This window comes from Pinus tabuliformis, chromosome 7 (assembly GCF_031772625.1).
Source record: "Pinus tabuliformis cultivar Carrire ecotype Pingquan chromosome 7, CPIR1, whole genome shotgun sequence".
NCBI classification, from domain to species: Eukaryota; Viridiplantae; Streptophyta; class Pinopsida; order Pinales; family Pinaceae; genus Pinus; species Pinus tabuliformis.
The window spans coordinates 1,259,699,781-1,259,717,436 of NC_142293.1; the positions used below are offsets into that span (position 1 = coordinate 1,259,699,781).

The window sequence follows — 17,656 nt, forward strand, 5'->3', positions numbered from 1 at the left end:
TCATCATATTATTTATGTTTTTTGAAATGAATTATATAAAAAATTTAAAAACATCCAAATTTTTGAGTGGACAACCTACCGATTATCAATATAAAACAATATAACTTATACTTACAAAATAAAGAAAATAAAATTATAAATATTGATTAATTATATTAATATTATTATCTATTTTTTTTTGAATAAATAATTTTATTACCTTCTAAACAAGTTGTTACATGAGTGTTGGAGGTTTTAGATTGGTTAGTTACTAGGGAAACTTATTATTATAGATGATAAAAGGGAAGTTATAATTTTATTTTAAATTATTATATTATGAAAAGAATTAGCACCATGGAAATGAAGTCTTATGTGTGAGGAGGTTCAAAGTTCAATTTCCCTAATTTACCTATGAAGGTCATATATAGGGACATAGAGATTATAGTGGTAGTAGTTAGAATTGACCAACCTAGTTCCCTATTCCTTTACATATTAAAAAAAAATTATAAAAAGAATTAATATATATGTTTTTTTATTTAACAGAAACGGGTATGAGTCTTTCATTAATTGGTTGGCAAATGCCATAGATTTGATTACAATCGCTGAGACTGGTTTCTTTAACTGTCTCCAACCAGCTGAACCTGGCACACTCATTTTTGAATTTCATTTTTTTACAATTTTTTTCTTGATCTTTTCTAGCTGATTCCCCAAGCTTATGTATACAGACGAATTGCTTCATCAAAAGGCGATAGAACATAGCAATTTTTAAGGGATTAGGTCCCAAGAGACTTCACTGTCTCTGAGAATGGTTCCAACATCCAACTGGGATGCTTTATTTGCTTCTTTATTGTTGTTTCTCAGGACATGGAAAAATTCTAGCTTCAGGGATTTGATCATACCTTTAATTCTTGAGATTGTCCTCGCCATCCGGAGATCTACTAGATTTGTTTTGGACAACATAGCATTGATAATGACTTGTGAATCTCCCAGTACAGTTGCTTCTGTGTGTCCCAGGGCCTTAAGCATTTTGATCCCTTGGAACAGCGCCATGACTTCAGCTTGGATACTAGTGGTGTGGCCTAGACCCCATGCAAATCTGTGTGTGGAAAAATCTTTTGGGTTTATAATTATGCCTCCAGCTCCGGCTCTTCCTGGATTCCCCTTAGCTGCCCCGTCAAAGAACAGAGAGGGAAGGCCTTTATTGGATAACCAAGCTTGGAACTCTGTCCTGTTTTTCCTTATTTGCCAATCTTTCAGGCATCTGAGAGATGTCATCGACTTTTGGAAGCTAAGATTGAGAGCTGCTCCAAATTCTCTGTCATCTTGGCTTAGATTTATATCATCCTTTTTGTCACTCAACCATTCATTTAACTGCCCCTTAACTGTATTTGCTACTACTTTGTAATTCTGATCCTTACCTCTGAAGATCCTTCTGTTCCTCTCCAACCAGATATGCCAACTAATAAATTTAGGCAAGGCAGTCCAAGCAAGTTTGACAATCTTGTTTTTTGGACTTGAGCCTGGGTATCTTGCCAACCATCCTTCGAACAAATTCGGGACAGCTAGGGGAAGGATGAGCATCGAATTCCACGTTCCGAGGAGCTCCTGCCAGACTTGGACTGTGAATTTGCAATTCAGCGAAATATGACCAGCCGTTTCGGAATTTTCTTTGCAAAGGACGCATCTTGATGGGCCATGGAAGCCCCTTTTCTGTAATCTATCTTCTGTTAATATTTTTTGGTGGCATAACAACCAACAGAAGAAGTCAATCTTTGGGATAGTGGGGAAATTCCAAATGTTGTTCCAAGGCGCTGGATTTGGTGGAACGTGGGGTCTCTCCCTGAGTTTGATGTAGCCTTGCGATACTCGAATAACCAAACTGTTTTTCTCCCCATCCTCTCGTATCCTTCTTTTTTTCATGCGTGGGGGCTGCTCCATGAAGTAGCTGAAGCAGCGTGGCATAATCTGGCATCCACGTAGCTGGGACATCTGATTTCCAGCCTGCCCAACTATCATCATGCTAGATCGAAATATCCCATAGCGTTTTAACGTTGGCCTCATCCATCCACGTTTTCAACTCTCTGCTTATGCTTGAGTTCGAAAGAGGAGGTCTGTTCATGATGTTATCCTCCCAAATTTTGATGTGTTTACCGTTCTCGGGAATCCAATAGGCGTTCTCTCTTATAAGAGGCCCGACTTTGGAGATTAGGTTGCTGAGAGGAGTTCTGAAGTGCTCTTTTTGCTGTTCCAAACACCTGAGTCTCTGGCCTCTGAAGTATTTCTTCCACAGCACCAACTGAACCCAACCAGGCTTTGGCGCTATAATCTTCCAGATTAGTTTAGCTCCCATTGCTAAATTTTGGGTGTTTAGATCCTTAAAATTTAGTCCTCCTTCTTGTAACAGCCTTGAGACTGTTTCCCAGTTTACTAAAGAGAGCCTTTTCTCATTATTCTTTCCTCCTTTCCAAAGGAATTTTCTGATTAGCTCCTCTATGCTTTTTATGATGCCCATTAGTGCCAATAGAACAGAAAATTGAAAGAGAGGCAAACTGCTCAACACTGATTTAATTAGCACTGATTTCCCGGCCAAGTTGAGCCATGTTGACCCCCAGGCCTGCATTTTGGCTCTGATTTTTTCAATTTGAGGGAGCCAGTCCTTGCTTGTAGCTCTCTTGTGAAAGATAGGGAGCCCGAGGTATTTGAAAGAATTCCAAGAGGCTGAAGCAGCAAATCCCAGGCATCTGGCTATGTCACTAGCAACAACTACCGGGACGTTCCAGCAATAAGTATGACACTTCCCCCTATTTAATTCACTGCCTGAAGCTTGGCAGTAGTCTTCCAAAACATCCTTGAATTTCCTAGCCATCCATTGAGATGCAGCCCCCAGGAGCAGCGTATCATCAGCAAAGAGGGCATGATTGATACTTTTTGTCCCTCTTTCTATGCATAGCCCAGCTATCTCTTAGTCTTGATATTTTTCGTTTAAGTGGAAACTAAGGGTAGAGGCTTGCATCACGAAGAGGAGAGGAGACAGGGGGCACCCCTGCCTTAGCCCTCTAGATGCTTTAAAGAAATCAGCAGCCCTGCCATTCACAAGAGGGGCAATCCAGGGTTCGGATACAAGCTTTGATCCATTTAATGAAATTTTGTCCAAAACCCAGTTTGCACATAACATCAAACAGAAATTTATGTCTCACACGATCAAATGCATTAGCTAGATCGAGTTTAATAACCATACCTTGTTCTTTGCGGCGCTAACTCGAGTGGATCGCCTCTTGGACCAAAATAAAATTGTCTACCAACTGTCTGCCTTGGATAAAACCTCCTTGGTTCTCCGGGATGACTTTTGGGAGAATTTTCTTCAATCTGTTAGCTATGACTTTAGTGATCACTTTGTATCCAACATTGCAAAGTGATATTGGATGGAATCTATTAAAGGTGTTAGCACCTTTTTCTTTGGGGATAAGGGCGAGGAAGACTGAGTTTGTACAACCCCCAATTTTCTTGCATTCTTGGGATTTATTTATCATTTTGATGAAATCCTTCTCCACTATCTGCCAGCATACTTGTAGAAACTTGGGAGTAAATCCATCAGGGCCCGAAGCTTTGTTGGGTTCCATAACAAACAACGCTTCTTTGACTTCTGTTGTCTAGATTTTATCTTCTAGCATCTGGTTCATCTTTGCGTTGATGAGCTTGGGGACATTGTCTAGCAGATTTCCGTTTTGGGTGATCTCCTCAACTTCAGAATACATTTTTTCAAAGTGTTTTGATGCAGCCTTCTTGATGTTGACGAAGTCTTTTAAGGTGTTCTCCTCATTTTTTATTTCTGAAATACTGTTACGACATTTTCGAGCTTGGGCCTGCTTGTGAAAAAAGGAGGAATTACGGTCTCCAGCCTTGAGCCATAGACTCCTTGACTTGAGCCTCCAATATTCCTCTTCTGCCAGGCATGCCCTATGGAATTTTTGCTGCAGCTGATATTCCTTGTCTAGCACTTCTTTGGTGATGTCGGAACCTTCTAGATAAAGTTGCTGAATTTCCAGCTCTTTTTGAATTTTTTTCCTTTCCATTGCAGGATTTGGTAAGGTTTTTATCCAGCCCTTTAGCATCTTTTTTACCCTACGCATCTTTTCTTCCCAAACAAAGAATGGAGATCCCTTGACCGTATCCCTCCAGCATTCTCTAATCTTTTGCATGAAATCTACCTCTTTGGTCCACAGGGAACTGAACCTGAACGGTATAGGCCCTAGATCCTTAGAAGGAGTCAGATCTAGACAGATGGGCTTATGATCCGAGACACTACTTTGGAGAATGCGCATTTTAGCCTCCAGCCCCAAGAGAAGGAAGGAGCTTTGAACCAGAAAACGATCCAGTCGTGTTGCTATGTATCCCGGCCCCATTCTCTTATTTGACCAGGTGAACGTGCCTGTGACTGGTTTTATGTCTAGCAAATCCCATTCTTGCATGAGATCTTCAGCCCATTCTCTTGCCGGATCCCTGACTATGCTGCCTCCTCTTTTTTCTGAAGCTCGGAGTGTGAGATTTAGATCTCCGGAAATGATAATATTTCCCAAATTTTCTAGATCTGCTAGGTTTTTGATGGAATCCCAACAATTCTTTTTCTCACCTACATTGTTAGTAGCATACACATTGAAAATACAAATAATCTCCTTTGTTTCTAGATGCTGTAATTTTAAAAAGATCCAATGAGTATTTAGGGATTCAGAGATTATTAAAGACTTGTTTGAGTTCCAGAGTGTCCCAAGTCCTCCCGACGCTCCCCGCGCCGATACTACATGCGCTCCATTCTTTTTCCACCATTTCTGGCTTGCTTGGAGGAAGGATGATTCCTCCATCTTGGTCTCCTGGATGAGGAGGATATCTAGGGATTCCAGTCTTATTAAGCTGCTCATCGCTTCTTCCTTTGCTAAGGTACCCACCCCCCTACAATTCCAGGAGCCAAACTTCATTATTTATTTCTGCCTTGGTGGGCTCCATTAGAGCCCTGGGATTGAATTCTAGTCACCTTCGAGGTTTTTGAAAGGAGCTTCTCTAGCGTTGGCTGGCTACCCTGGAGTTTGTCCTTGTAAGTTTCTTGTTCTCTTTTTTCTTTTGCCGTCTTTCGCCCTCATGTAGATCTTCTGGGAGAGGATTGGGATTCCCCAATTTCACCTTCTTCCTCTGAATCTTTAGACTCTTGGGTTTCCCCTTCTTCTTCGGAGGCCTTCTCCTTTGGTATATTTTTGATGGAGGGGGAAGATTTTGAGGCAGAGATCTCCTTTGGCACTTCTGTTTCCTGCGTGGTCATGACTTCAGATCCAAGGATTTCAAATTTGTTACCTTGGTTTTCCCTGGCTGACTTTTGAGCAAAGCCCTCTTGCGGGTTCTTGGCACTGCCATTTGTGTTTTTCCTGTGAGAGGTTTTGGATCTCTTTGCCTGGTTCCATCCCTCTTCCTTTCCTTTTTCTTCCCCTCCTTTGGACGGGCAGTCCCTTGCGAAATGCCCGTAGACATGGCACTTCCGACACTTGAATGGCAGCTGTTCATAATCCAGTTTCTGTACATGGGTCCAGGGACCAACCACTATTTTGACGGCTTCCGGTAGTCCGACTTCCAGATCTACCTCTACACAGATTCTGGCGCAGTCGTATTGATCCTTGCTGTTGGCCTTGTCTATGAATTTTCCCAGGGTATTTCCAATGTGCTTCAACAAATCCCAGTTCCAGCAGTGAACTGGTAGGTTGGGAAGCCTTACCCAAACCGGAACTGCTGTTGGCACGTCCACCGCCGGATCGAATTCCAGAGTCCATTTATTTAAGTACAACCCTTGAGGGCCCATGAAGTAGGGGCCATTCCTGAAAATTAGATCTTTGTCTTCTTTTGCAGAGAATTCAAACAAGAAGTAGCCTCTCTCGAGGAAGTAAGAGGTTACCTTGTTTTGGATCAGAGGTGCCCAGTTTCTAGCAACCAAATTTTCGGTTGTCTTCGGGGAAGGCTAGAGTCCTATAAACTGCCCTACCAGTGCCCGATCTGCCAGGGAGAGAGCTACTTGGATCGGCCCTTCCGGCGGGAGGGCGATCTCCGGGATATCTTCCAACCTTTTTACAAATTTCACGGCTTCCGAGCATTTCTTCTTGGGCAGAGAGGCTAGGAGGGCTTTGAAGGCTTCCGTTGTAGAAGGAGGAGGAGGAGAGGGCTCCTCCATGGAGAAAAAACACTAGCCAGGGCGGCCGCGGCCTGGAGAAGGTCTCTCGGCGGATCCCCGCAGGCGCAGAAAGAAACCTCCGCGAGGACCCACGCAGGTTCCAGGCAGATCTACCCGGGGGCACCTACGCAGTCTCAGGGCGTGAGGGGAGTGGCTGCGCACGCAGTCTCGGCTCCCGTAGGTTGCGGGCTTCTCAGGATGCAGAGCTCGGGAGCTTGGGGTTTTACGTTATTAATATGTATGTTACAATATTACTTTTTATAAATTAAAATTATAAGAAAATTTTGTTATTAAACTAGCTTCAATATCATTTTTTATCAATACTACATTTGTAAACCATAATAAATAATTTCATCATTAAAATACTTTATATATACTTTATTTTAATTTAATTTTATGAGAAGGAAATATTAACTACTTTTAACATAAATTTCAATTTGCATTCTAACTAGTACACTTTAACTTTGGATCTATCAAGAGTTAAGATGCATCAAATCCCTTAAATTTTACACTCAAAAAAGAGAAAAGAGGTTTACACCTTGACGCATTTGATCCATTGAGGAACTTGATAAATTAGGAATTAAGATGGGTCTAGCCTAGTTTAATGTTATATGGAATAAAGAAGTAAGTTCTTTGTTACTTTTGTAAAGTGATAAGTGTTTCACTTATTTTTTTCATATATTTTAATATAAAATATCTTTTAATTAAATAATTATTTGTTTAAATTTATTTTGAAATTAATATTTAATTATATTTATTTTTTGAATTTTTTTGTAAATATATTTTTGAGGAATAATTTTCCCCAAACACATTAAGTTTGGTTAAAAAATCTACCTCAACTTACAATTTGACTACCACCTTAGATCCATCTTAATTACTGATCTACCAACCGAGCAAATATGTTGAGGTGCAAACCTCCTTTACAGTGAAAAGAGTTGAGGTGCAAACCTCTTTTACAGTGAAAAGAGATTTGATCCCTTTTAGTGCTTGGTAAATCCAAAATTAAGATTGAGATTGCTTAATTTAATTTTCTTTAATATAATTTAAAATTTTTAATAAGCTTAAATCATTGATTTGTTTCTTTATATAAAAACATATTATTAATTGATATTCATTTGAAATAATAAAATAATAAAAAATAGTTCTTGTGAGAAGAACAACTCAATTACTTTAGACAATATTAAAAAAAAAATTCACATGAAAATAAAGGGAGTAAATTTAGATGGTTAAATTTTTAAAGTTTTTTGTTTTGTTTTGTTTTTGTTTTTTGTTTTCAATATATTACATTTATCTTTACATTTAAAAATACAACTTCAATTACAAAAATTGCTAAGTTTGTAAACTATTATAAATTTAAATTTGACTAAAAATAAAACATTTGAATTCATCCTAAACAAAATCGCTAAAGTAACTAAAATAAAACCATAAAATGGCTCCTAGAGATAATTCCACAACTCCACTTCTTAATTAGGGAAACTATGTAAAACCTCAACACAATATGTTTCCACTTCTTCAAAATATGGTAGAAACTAAAAAGGCTAAAAAAAATCAATTAGAAACACATATCTCCATTTTTTTCAAATTTTGACTAATCATGTATAAGAACATGAAAAATATCTCCATTTATTTAAGATTGCATGAACTCTTTAAATATAAATAAATAATTAAAGTTTTAAAATTATCTCCATTTATTTGAACCACTATCAATTTTTGTTCACACTATTTAAAAGTAAAGCCTTCTTCATCCTCATGACTTCTTTTGCTGGTTTGTCACCATGATTTTGAAATATATATGTCACTTTTGATGGAAGAGGTATGTAATCTCATGGGTTTGCGCCTTCAATGAAAAAATGGTATTTGAGTTTATGTTGCTTGTATAGTCTTCTTGGGAATAAGCATATCCCGTGTTGCCAAAGAATATCATGGGAAAAACCGTAAGTTAAGAATACCATGAGAAAAACCATGTGTTGTTAAAATAGAGTCCCATAATGTTTAATTATTTATTTTATTTTATTTTTTAATTTAATTTAATTTTATGTAATTTGACCTAGTCAAAATACTTACAAGACAATACATTACAAAATTTCTTCTATACTTGGCTCCAGAGCACCTCTCAGGCCAACTAAAATTTGTAAAACCATCCTAAATACATCCTAACTTCGGATCTACCAAGCACCCAAAGGGATCAAATCTCTTGAGATACAAATTTCTTTTATAGTGAAAAGAGATTTGATCCCTCTCAGAGCTTGATAGATTTGGAAATAACATGGGTCTACGTTGGTTTAATTTCCACCTTTAAATAGGAAATATTCCACATGAATGCTTTTAAATTAAAATGTTTAAGTTACTTACATTAATTTTTTTATTTAATTTTATTTTATGTTATTTTATTGAGTCCAAATGACAGGACATTACAACATCTCTTCCACCAAAAATATACATTTTATATTTCCAAAAACACTTAAAAATTTAAATTTTAACTCAATATAATTACTAGCAAGATTTAATTTTGCAATACCATCATTATTTAAATGTGTTTTCCCTTAAACCAAATTTAATCCCCTCCCCTTATTAGTCATTGTCTTCCACATGACTACAAGGATGGGTAGATCGTTGATGCTAAATTAACTGAGTCGTTGACTGTTTGTTTTCTAGCTTTATCACTGTTTAACCAAAGTTTTATAGTGCCGATCTTTATTCATCCAAATTTTAACGAAAGTTTATTGGTGGAAGGAAATCGACCTCTTATTGCAGGCTTCGCTCATCACAATGCGAAATATTGTAACTAAGTTATATTTATCCAAAGTTCAAGAATGTTGTACGTGGTGACCACTTATTTATATCCGAAGTTTTTGTATGTAGCGACAACTTATTTACATCCAAAGTTTTTTTTTAGCCCTAATGCTAGATGCCATCGATGACACATGCTATTTTACGAGAGTCCGTGTGTAGTACCTATTATTGGACATGTTACTTATTTATAGTTCTCTGCTTGTAGCTATTTTGCTATTTTTTTTTTGTGTATTACTGAGAGTGCATTACTGAGATGGGCTAAGATACCCACCGGTAAAGAAGACAGAAGCAAACAAAAGAAGGTACAGGGGATAGAAACAAGGAATGCTATTGTTGACGTTCACAAACGTTAGCTCAATTCCAGGTGCGTTTCAAAAAACCAAATACAATTTCACCTGCTTGCTTTCTGCATTTCTAACGGTTGTTTTTCTCCAAGTTCAATACATTGAGGTAGTGGTTAATATTTAATAATGCAGTTGTTTATAATGTGATTTTTTGGAAGTCTTTCTGTTTCCGGTCAAAATCCGGCAGCAATTTATTGGAATGGCAAGTTTGATAGCTAGTTTCTGCACAATCAAAGTGTCTTAGGGGTTTTTCAGGGTGCTGAATCTAAATATGCAGTTAAAAAACCATTTTAACTGCAACAAATCAAGATTTAACCTCAATTTCTTCCGCGGGATTCCGTCACTGGAATCTCCAAAAAGTCGCATTGTAAACAACTCCCTTATTAAATGTTTTTTTATTTGTTACCCTGATTTTCTATTTTTCTAGAAGTTGAGCAATGAATGGTCTTGGATTTGAGTCTTATGAGAGATGTCTCCCAGGTAGCTAGTGTTGTATTTACGCTGGTAAGAATGAAGCATCAATACTATCTTTATGTGATTATATCATCGGGTTCCTTGCTTGGTAGATTGGGCGGCCTAGTTTTCTTACTAATCTTGCTAACTAGATGTGGGTCTCTTGTGTCGAGGCGTTACCCAGAAGCTACATGGAAGAAAGACAAGTCTCCTTCCTATATATTACTTGTAGAAGACCTGTGCTCAAAGGAAGGAAGCTAAAAGAGGGAACATTTTTTCTTTCATTAACATGACATAAAATCATTTGATACTTCCATCGCTCTCCTCAGACAGATTCAGGAGCTCCACCGACACTGGAAATGGCGTTGGAGTTACAACAAATCATGCAAGGTTGACATCCTGTGGTAACAAGTAAAATAGGGCAGAGCGGGGTGGAAACATATTATTCCTCTGTAGAAATCATGGAATAGGGAAAGAAAATCCATGAAACTATTCCTCGAAGGGCACCATGGTCGCATCCCACTATATTTTCACACATAAATTTAACATCACGCAACCTTGTGTTGGAATCCAATATACAGAAATTCAAGTCATAAATACCTCTGCATGGCTCTCGTTGTATATATAGGACTTAACATGGTCAAGAACCAGTGAAGTAGGTGTGGGTAGCTCTGTATCTGCTCTCATATCTAGTACTACGACTCCATTTTCCATGAGTCTGGGGAAAGTCTGCACACACCAAAAACAATTCATACTGTAAAACAATTCAATTGACCAGAACCAAGTGATTTGCATAATAATTGCGTGGATCCTTTTTAGTAAATACAAGTATTAGGTTTAAAAGAAAGAAAAGTATGCTTTGCACCTTTAGATGGGAAGAGCTAAGGAAGCTTTGGTTATTTCGAGAAGTAAATGCATCTATGAACATTTCCTTGTAGATCTTGGTTGGATACATCTCCATCGCATATGATAATGGACATTCGACCAAGATATGACCTACAAGAGTACCGGACATGCATTTTATCCAAAGACTTCAGTGCCCCTCAAAGGCCATGATAAAAGAAAGAACAACAACACTGGGACAACGCATGATGAAAGTCAATAATTTTCAAAATAATAGAAGATTTCAGGTATTCTTTCATTTCAATGAACTAGGTCCGCAGATTTATTGTCAAAGGTTTTGAATCCAAAACCTTAGGTAAGTACCAACCGTTTTATCTTTGAAAGTACCAACCCTTTTAGCTCATCCAAGTACAAACCCTTTCAACTCAAGTTCAGGCATTAGGCCAAGCTAGTAAAACCTCAGTGCTGCAACATAAGAACAAAATTATGTTCACGTTTAGGTTCAGGGCTAGTGAGACCTAGGCCGCAAAGCCTGACACCTTGTTTTTTAACTTCCCATGGTATAAGAAAGACAGAGCCCCATAGTGAAAAATACTCATTGACATCAATTGTTCCTCTTGGGGAGAGGAAAGGATGGTACTCGCTTAGCGATTCGCTTTGCCCCCTATCAGGGAAGCTAGAGTTGCACCTGTATCTTCCTCTGCTGGTGGGGCAGGCACAATCAGATGCAAGAACATAATATCAGTATAGTTCGTTGCTACAGTGATCAAGTGAAAGTAAATCACTCCTCCTCAGCTGCATGCACTCTAGCCTATCTTTCACAGGTGGGTCGATTCATTACGATGGAATAATTCCAAATCCTATCTAACTTGTTCTATAACTTGTTATAGAAAGAACCTGCTACATGAAAAATGAGAGAGCCCAAGTTTGATAAACATATTCCAAGCTACATGAAAAATGAGAGAGCCCAAGTTTGATAAACATATTCCAAGTTGAAGAGGTAGGCCTAGTAGCATAGTACCTCACAACATTTTATGTAGTCTGTACTCGTTGTGAAAGAAATCATCGTTTATGCCATTATGTGAAAGCAGTCATCGTTTAAGCCATCGCAATGTTACTGTAAACCTTCCTCTATTAAGGTTTGACAACCCAAACATATACTACTATGTAAATTTTCTTGCTAGGAATACAATGTTCCTTAACTAAAGTTCCATCACCATGGATTACACAGTTGGAGTTGGCTGACGGAATATGTAAGGACATATTTGGATGGTCAATTTCAGATTGCACACTTGGAGCTGGCCGGGATAATATCCAATGACATATTTCACGTTTCAATTTCCTTGGCTGTCGTGGACATGCAAAGTGTAATCCATGCATACAGGTGAGCTCCGTTTTTTTTATGGTCATGCACATGTAATGTGGTGGCTTCCATATTGGCACATTCGAGGCTATAATTTCACTTTATAATATTCTAACCTGCGATAGAGGTGCAACTGATGTAATAAATGACTTGTTTGATTCCATGTCAGTTCTTAGGAAGGGACGCTGGCCCTATCAAATGGCTAGGCATGGGTATTGGCACGATCAAATGGTTAGCAGGGAACTAGGACTGGGGTTTCCCCATTTATCTTATTTATTATACAGCACTCCATTAATCGAGGATCCATGGTTTATGTAATCAAAATATAATGACAATGACATTTTTTCACCCTTTGAACATTCACCTCACCATTATGTTTGTTTTGATAGTTTAATTAAAATTTGATTCAAGATAAATGTAAACTCTTTTTTTGTTTTCCTTTCGATATATAACGTGTTACAACTACCTTATGGTACATCGGAGAAATGATATATTTACCGAAAAGAACACACAATTATGGTGAGTTCATAAATATTTTTTAAAACACAATTATGGTAAGTTGATAAATATATTTATACAACTAATAATTCCTATCAAAGTTTTAGTGCTCATTGAAATGCCTTCAAATATCCTTTGAGGACATGGTAGAATCCACAATTCAGAAGTTCCCACGCCAAACTCATGTGTAAGGAAACAATGGTTATTGTGAGACGCGACATAAAGATCGAGGCCTATGAAGGAAGAAGTGGAAAATGTGTAAGCGAGATTAAGAGATTCAGTTTTATCTCCCTACGCAACAACTCCATTGAAAAGTCATCTATGCGCTATTCACTTATATCAACTTTTACTCAATGTGTGATCATCTAACGCTGCTCGGAACTATATTTCTACCAAATGTGGAATGATAAGCCTTTGAACTACAAATAATTAATGGCACACACTTACAACCAAGTAAAGATCCCACTACTTGTGGTCCTTGTTTTAAATTTAATTGATGATACATGTGGAGAACCAAATGTAATAATCTTTCTTTAAACTTGGGTCCTAAAAGGACTTCGAATGTAACTCAAAGTATAAACATCATCGAAAAAAATATTGTCAAAAGAAAATTTCCATATATAAGGTGGAAGATAAAACAAATTTTGTGAATTTCAAAGCATCGTTTTTGACCCATTTGGTATATATATATTATTCCATCTATAAGGTTATATGTCTAAGCTATCCATACTTAATGTTTTTTGATAGCCCTTGATTCAGCAAGGTAGTTCTAACACAGATAAGTTGATTCCCTACTACTAGATTTTACCAATTGAAATCACTTTTTCACTTGGTCCTCTATCAACCTGGGAGCTCAAGCTTACCATGGTTTTCTTTCTTTTGCAGGGTCTAGAACACTTGCATGAGCACTGCAACCCTACAGTGATTCACCGAGATTTCAAATCATCAAATATTCTTCTTGATGCAAGATTCAACGCCAAGGTGAGGGCAAGGTTTTCCAATCTCCCACTTACACTGACTGTAGTGTTAAAAATAGTAATACCGTTAAATCTGCCTGAAAATGAATGTTTCTTATGTAATATTTATCAGTTAATTTGGGAAGATTCTTGTAAAGCATTAAGAAAGTTTCCTAGAATGTAATTGACAAAAGCCTTTGTAAATGTATGGCATGTGCATTGCATTCAATGGGAGATTTTGTGAGATGGGAATTCCATTGCTTTCCTACTGAATTTTTTTTTTACTTTATGAACTGTTTTAAGCATCAGTTATTTTTTGTCAAAATATTTTCATGTAGGACTTCAGTTTTTCTTTTCTATCAATTTCGTGACATGTGCAGCTGTTTGTATTAATTTATTATTGCTTATCATGAATTATACTTTGAGAAATTTCTAAATAGATTTATTTGTCCATCTTGGTTTATGTTCTTTAAAACACTTGGTCCGAAGTGAAATATTTCCTAAGTAGATGGTATTGTAGTCACCGCTCTCTAACCACTGGCTATGGATGCAACTTTCAGATTTTGGTCTTGCAGTAACAAGTGCAGGATGTGCTGGTAACACAAATATTGATCTAGTAGGGACATTGGGATATGTAGCTTCAGAATACATGCTTGATGGTAAGTCTCTAATAAAGAAATTAGATCCAATTTTGAATTTCTCTCATTGTTCGCATATATATAGTGATATATAGTGTAGTAGAGATTAAAATATTAGTCCACCTACAATGATGTATTACCTGGAGTGTTGAAAGTATCTACGGGCCACAGTACAACAAATTACAATGCATGATCATTATAGATACACAATAGATTTGAGTTTTATTTTAGAGAACAAACATGTGTCTAGTAAAATGCTGAATGATATTTGTGGTTGAGTTTGAAACCAATCATAAAGAATCAAAATTTTCCAGTTGTCTTTATTTTGTATAAACATACCACAATAGATACATACCTGTAGCAGGGTCAAATTGGATGCCTTTCAATAAAACCAAAGTCATTGCTGCTTTAAATTTTGGTTCAGATACAAGTTAAAATCAATGTCTATCTCTTTTTAGTCTTGCAAGAGGTTACATATAAAAATATGCATTTACCTTGGACACATGACATGAAAATGAACCTTTTGTCATGTTTTGTCTACTATAAAGTTATCTTGCATCTTAAAAGTTGGAGCGTTCGTGTGAGGATTCATTATGAAAATTTCTCTCGTGTGCAAAATGATGTGTGTTTGGTATCCTACAAGTCTTCTAATTCATTGGACACATGCCTAGGGGGTCATGTGTTATGAATCCCACATGTTGGACATGGATTTGTAAGGACGAGTTTGGCACATGTCCGGTTCATGTTTGGTATCTTACAAGTCTTCTAAGTTAGATGACACACACCTAGGGGGTCACATGTCACAATTTCCACATGTCAGACATGGATTCGTGAGGACGAGTTCAGGGCATGTGCCAAACTCATGTTCGACATGTGCTCTAAATGTGTCCCAACTTTGGGACACAGATATCTACCTCTTTGAATATCTCCTAAGCTTTCTGCCACAGCCTGACTGACTTTCAAGTAGAACTCATTTTCAAGATGGGGCATTCAGTTTTACTGCATATTTTGATTCTGAGTCTCTCTCTTTTTAACAAAGTTGAGACTGCAAAGGGACGTTCTTTACTGGTGCCTACCTCTGCGCCAGTTTCTTTGCATTTCGCACTGTCATCGGCTTCCCTACTTGATGATCCCCTGGCAAAAAGAAATGCATCAACTAAACCAGAAAATTCAACCGGTAAGGGCTTCAACGCCAGCCTTTTCATTAAATTTTTGAAGAGTATATTTATGCTAAAAAATACAGCCTGTGTAAGATTTCTTCAGAAATTGAAATCTCTCAATTTGAATTGCTTGTTTGCATCTTTCTACAAGTTCTGAGAAGTCATTATGCTTTGTTCTTTTGACGATTGCAAAATGGGTTGTGTGTTCAGACACAGGTTCTCCAATGCAGATAGACAAAGAATCTCATCACATCAACAAAGGACTGCTATTGGCAATTATCATATTGCCAATGTTTGTTGGATGTGTCATGATTTCTTCAGTTTGTACTTGGTTGTATAGAAAGACTTACAACTCTGCTCCTTCTTCACCTCAACCTCATGCATTCAAGCGAAATTTAGATCCAGACGCCTCAGGTTGGTATCACCACTATTTCATATTTTATCCCTTTCACTGTGTGAAACCAAACCCTCCCTTGATGTGTACACCAACAGGGCAGCCACAAGAGAGTGGTGCTTCCTATGGAGATATTGTTTGATTGGATTCAGGGCTGAGATTCGATGACTTCCCCTGTTGAATCTGTGTGGATATCTTTTGGATGTATGTATACATATTAACTATTATGCATTACTGCCAGTGCATTCGAATGGTTTCCATGACTATAGAAATTCTTCTCCTCTGTCAAACTATTATTTTCGTGGGGGTTTAACATAATAAACATCAGACTTGATTTCATGATCTGAATCATCTGATAAAATCAAAATTTTGGATTCTAACAAATTATAAAAAGCCATGGGTGCGGATGACCTCTGTTTACATGAGAGTTCGATTAGTTACATTGCGACTATTTTGATCTAGGGTTAGCTCACTAAGTTGCCTTTAATTTGAATTTTCACAGATGCCTATAGGGGTATTCCACTCATGCCTCTCCTGAGTCGTTTGAACTCCCGTGTTTCTAAGAAAAAGGGATGTGCAACTGCAATTGAATATTCTAAGCTGCTAACAGCTACAAATAACTTCAGCAGCAATTTACATACTTGGAGAGGGTGGATTTGGGTGTGTATACAAGGCAATGTTTGATGATGATTCCTTTGCTGCTGTGAAGAAGCTAGATGAGGGTAGTAGACAGGCTGAGCATGAATTTCAGGTAGGAAATAAAAACGTTACAGGTATTATTTTGGAAGCTGGCTGCTTCTTCAAACTTAAGAAGATATTAGTGAAGGCATTTTCTGGGGGGGGGTGCCCTAAAGTTGCCCTTTTGAGTGTCTTTTCTTTCGTGGATTTGGTCATGCACTGCATTTAACATATTGCATTGTGCTTTTTTATTCTCCCTATAATTTTATAACTTAGAAGAAGCTTTGCTGATTTCATCTGTTGGTATTGTCATTGGTTGCAGAATGAAGTGGAGCTAATGAGCAAAATCCGACATCCAAACCTTGTTTCTTTGCTTGGGTTCTGTACTCATGAACATACATGGTTTTTAGTATACGATGCCCCGAGGAAAGAAAATGCAAACACCTAGTAAGGAGCCTGAAAGCTCTAGCATGACTCATGAAGAAGAAGAAGAAATGCTATATGATATATCAAAATTACAAGAACAAGTGCAACGAGTGTCACTTGCACAAAAAGCAACAGAATCTAAAATGGATGGTTTAAGGAAAGATGTAGAAGCTAAGATGGATGGTTTAAAGAAAGGTGTAGAAGCTAAGATGGATGGCATGGAAGCTAAGGTGAATGGCATGGACGCTAAAATTGATGGCATGGATGATAAGATGGATAAGTTGCTACAAGAAATAGTCACTAAGGGTGAAAGAGTACTAAAGGAAACTCATGATGAGAACAAAAGAAATGTTAATCATGATTCCATAGACTCTAATGTTGGATCAAAGACTCACCATGTTCCAAAAATCGATATGAGGAAGTTTGATGGCAAGGATCCCGCCACATGGATATTACAGATGGAGCAATTCTTCGATCTCAATAATGTGCAAAACACACAAAAGGTACGTATGGCAACTTTATATTTGGAACCAAATCAGTTTGTATGGTATCAATGGCTTTGTTCTCGTAAACAATTTATCACTTGGGCAATTTTTACGGAAGAATTGATAGCACATTATGAGGATACAAAAAGCAACACTTTTTTTAGCCAATTGATAAGTCTCAAACAAAAGGGTTCAATAATGGAGCACATTGAGGAGTTCCAAAAATTGAACATAAGGGTAAAAGATATTCCAGAGGAGCATAGGATTGATGTGTTCATAGGGTCTTTAAAGGATAATATCCAACATGATGTGCGCCTTTGGGAACCTGATTCATTAGAGAAGGCATTCAGGTTAGCAAGAAAAATGGAAAGCAAAATTATGGCAACTAGGAAGCATACCATTCACAACTATAAAGACGGAAGTGTTGTTGCCCATAGT

At 37.5% G+C, this 17,656-nt stretch overlaps 2 protein-coding genes across 2 annotated transcripts; one reads left to right on the forward strand and one right to left on the reverse strand.

Moving 5' to 3' along the window:
• Positions 1-3,629: 3,629 nt before the first annotated feature.
• LOC149251973 (uncharacterized) lies at positions 3,630-4,838 on the reverse strand. The gene has a single exon (XM_089454043.1). The coding sequence runs from the start codon at positions 4,836-4,838 to the stop codon at positions 3,630-3,632; it is 1,209 nt and encodes a 402-aa protein (XP_089310169.1).
• Positions 4,839-15,056: 10,218 nt separating this feature from the next.
• On the forward strand, positions 15,057-16,725 carry LOC149251974 (uncharacterized). The gene is made up of 4 exons (XM_089454044.1): positions 15,057-15,252; positions 15,446-15,649; positions 16,132-16,380; positions 16,630-16,725. Exons 1-3 carry the CDS (start codon positions 15,057-15,059, stop codon positions 16,311-16,313), a joined length of 582 nt encoding a protein of 193 aa, XP_089310170.1. The 3' UTR covers positions 16,314-16,380; positions 16,630-16,725.
• Positions 16,726-17,656: the final 931 nt, after the last annotated feature.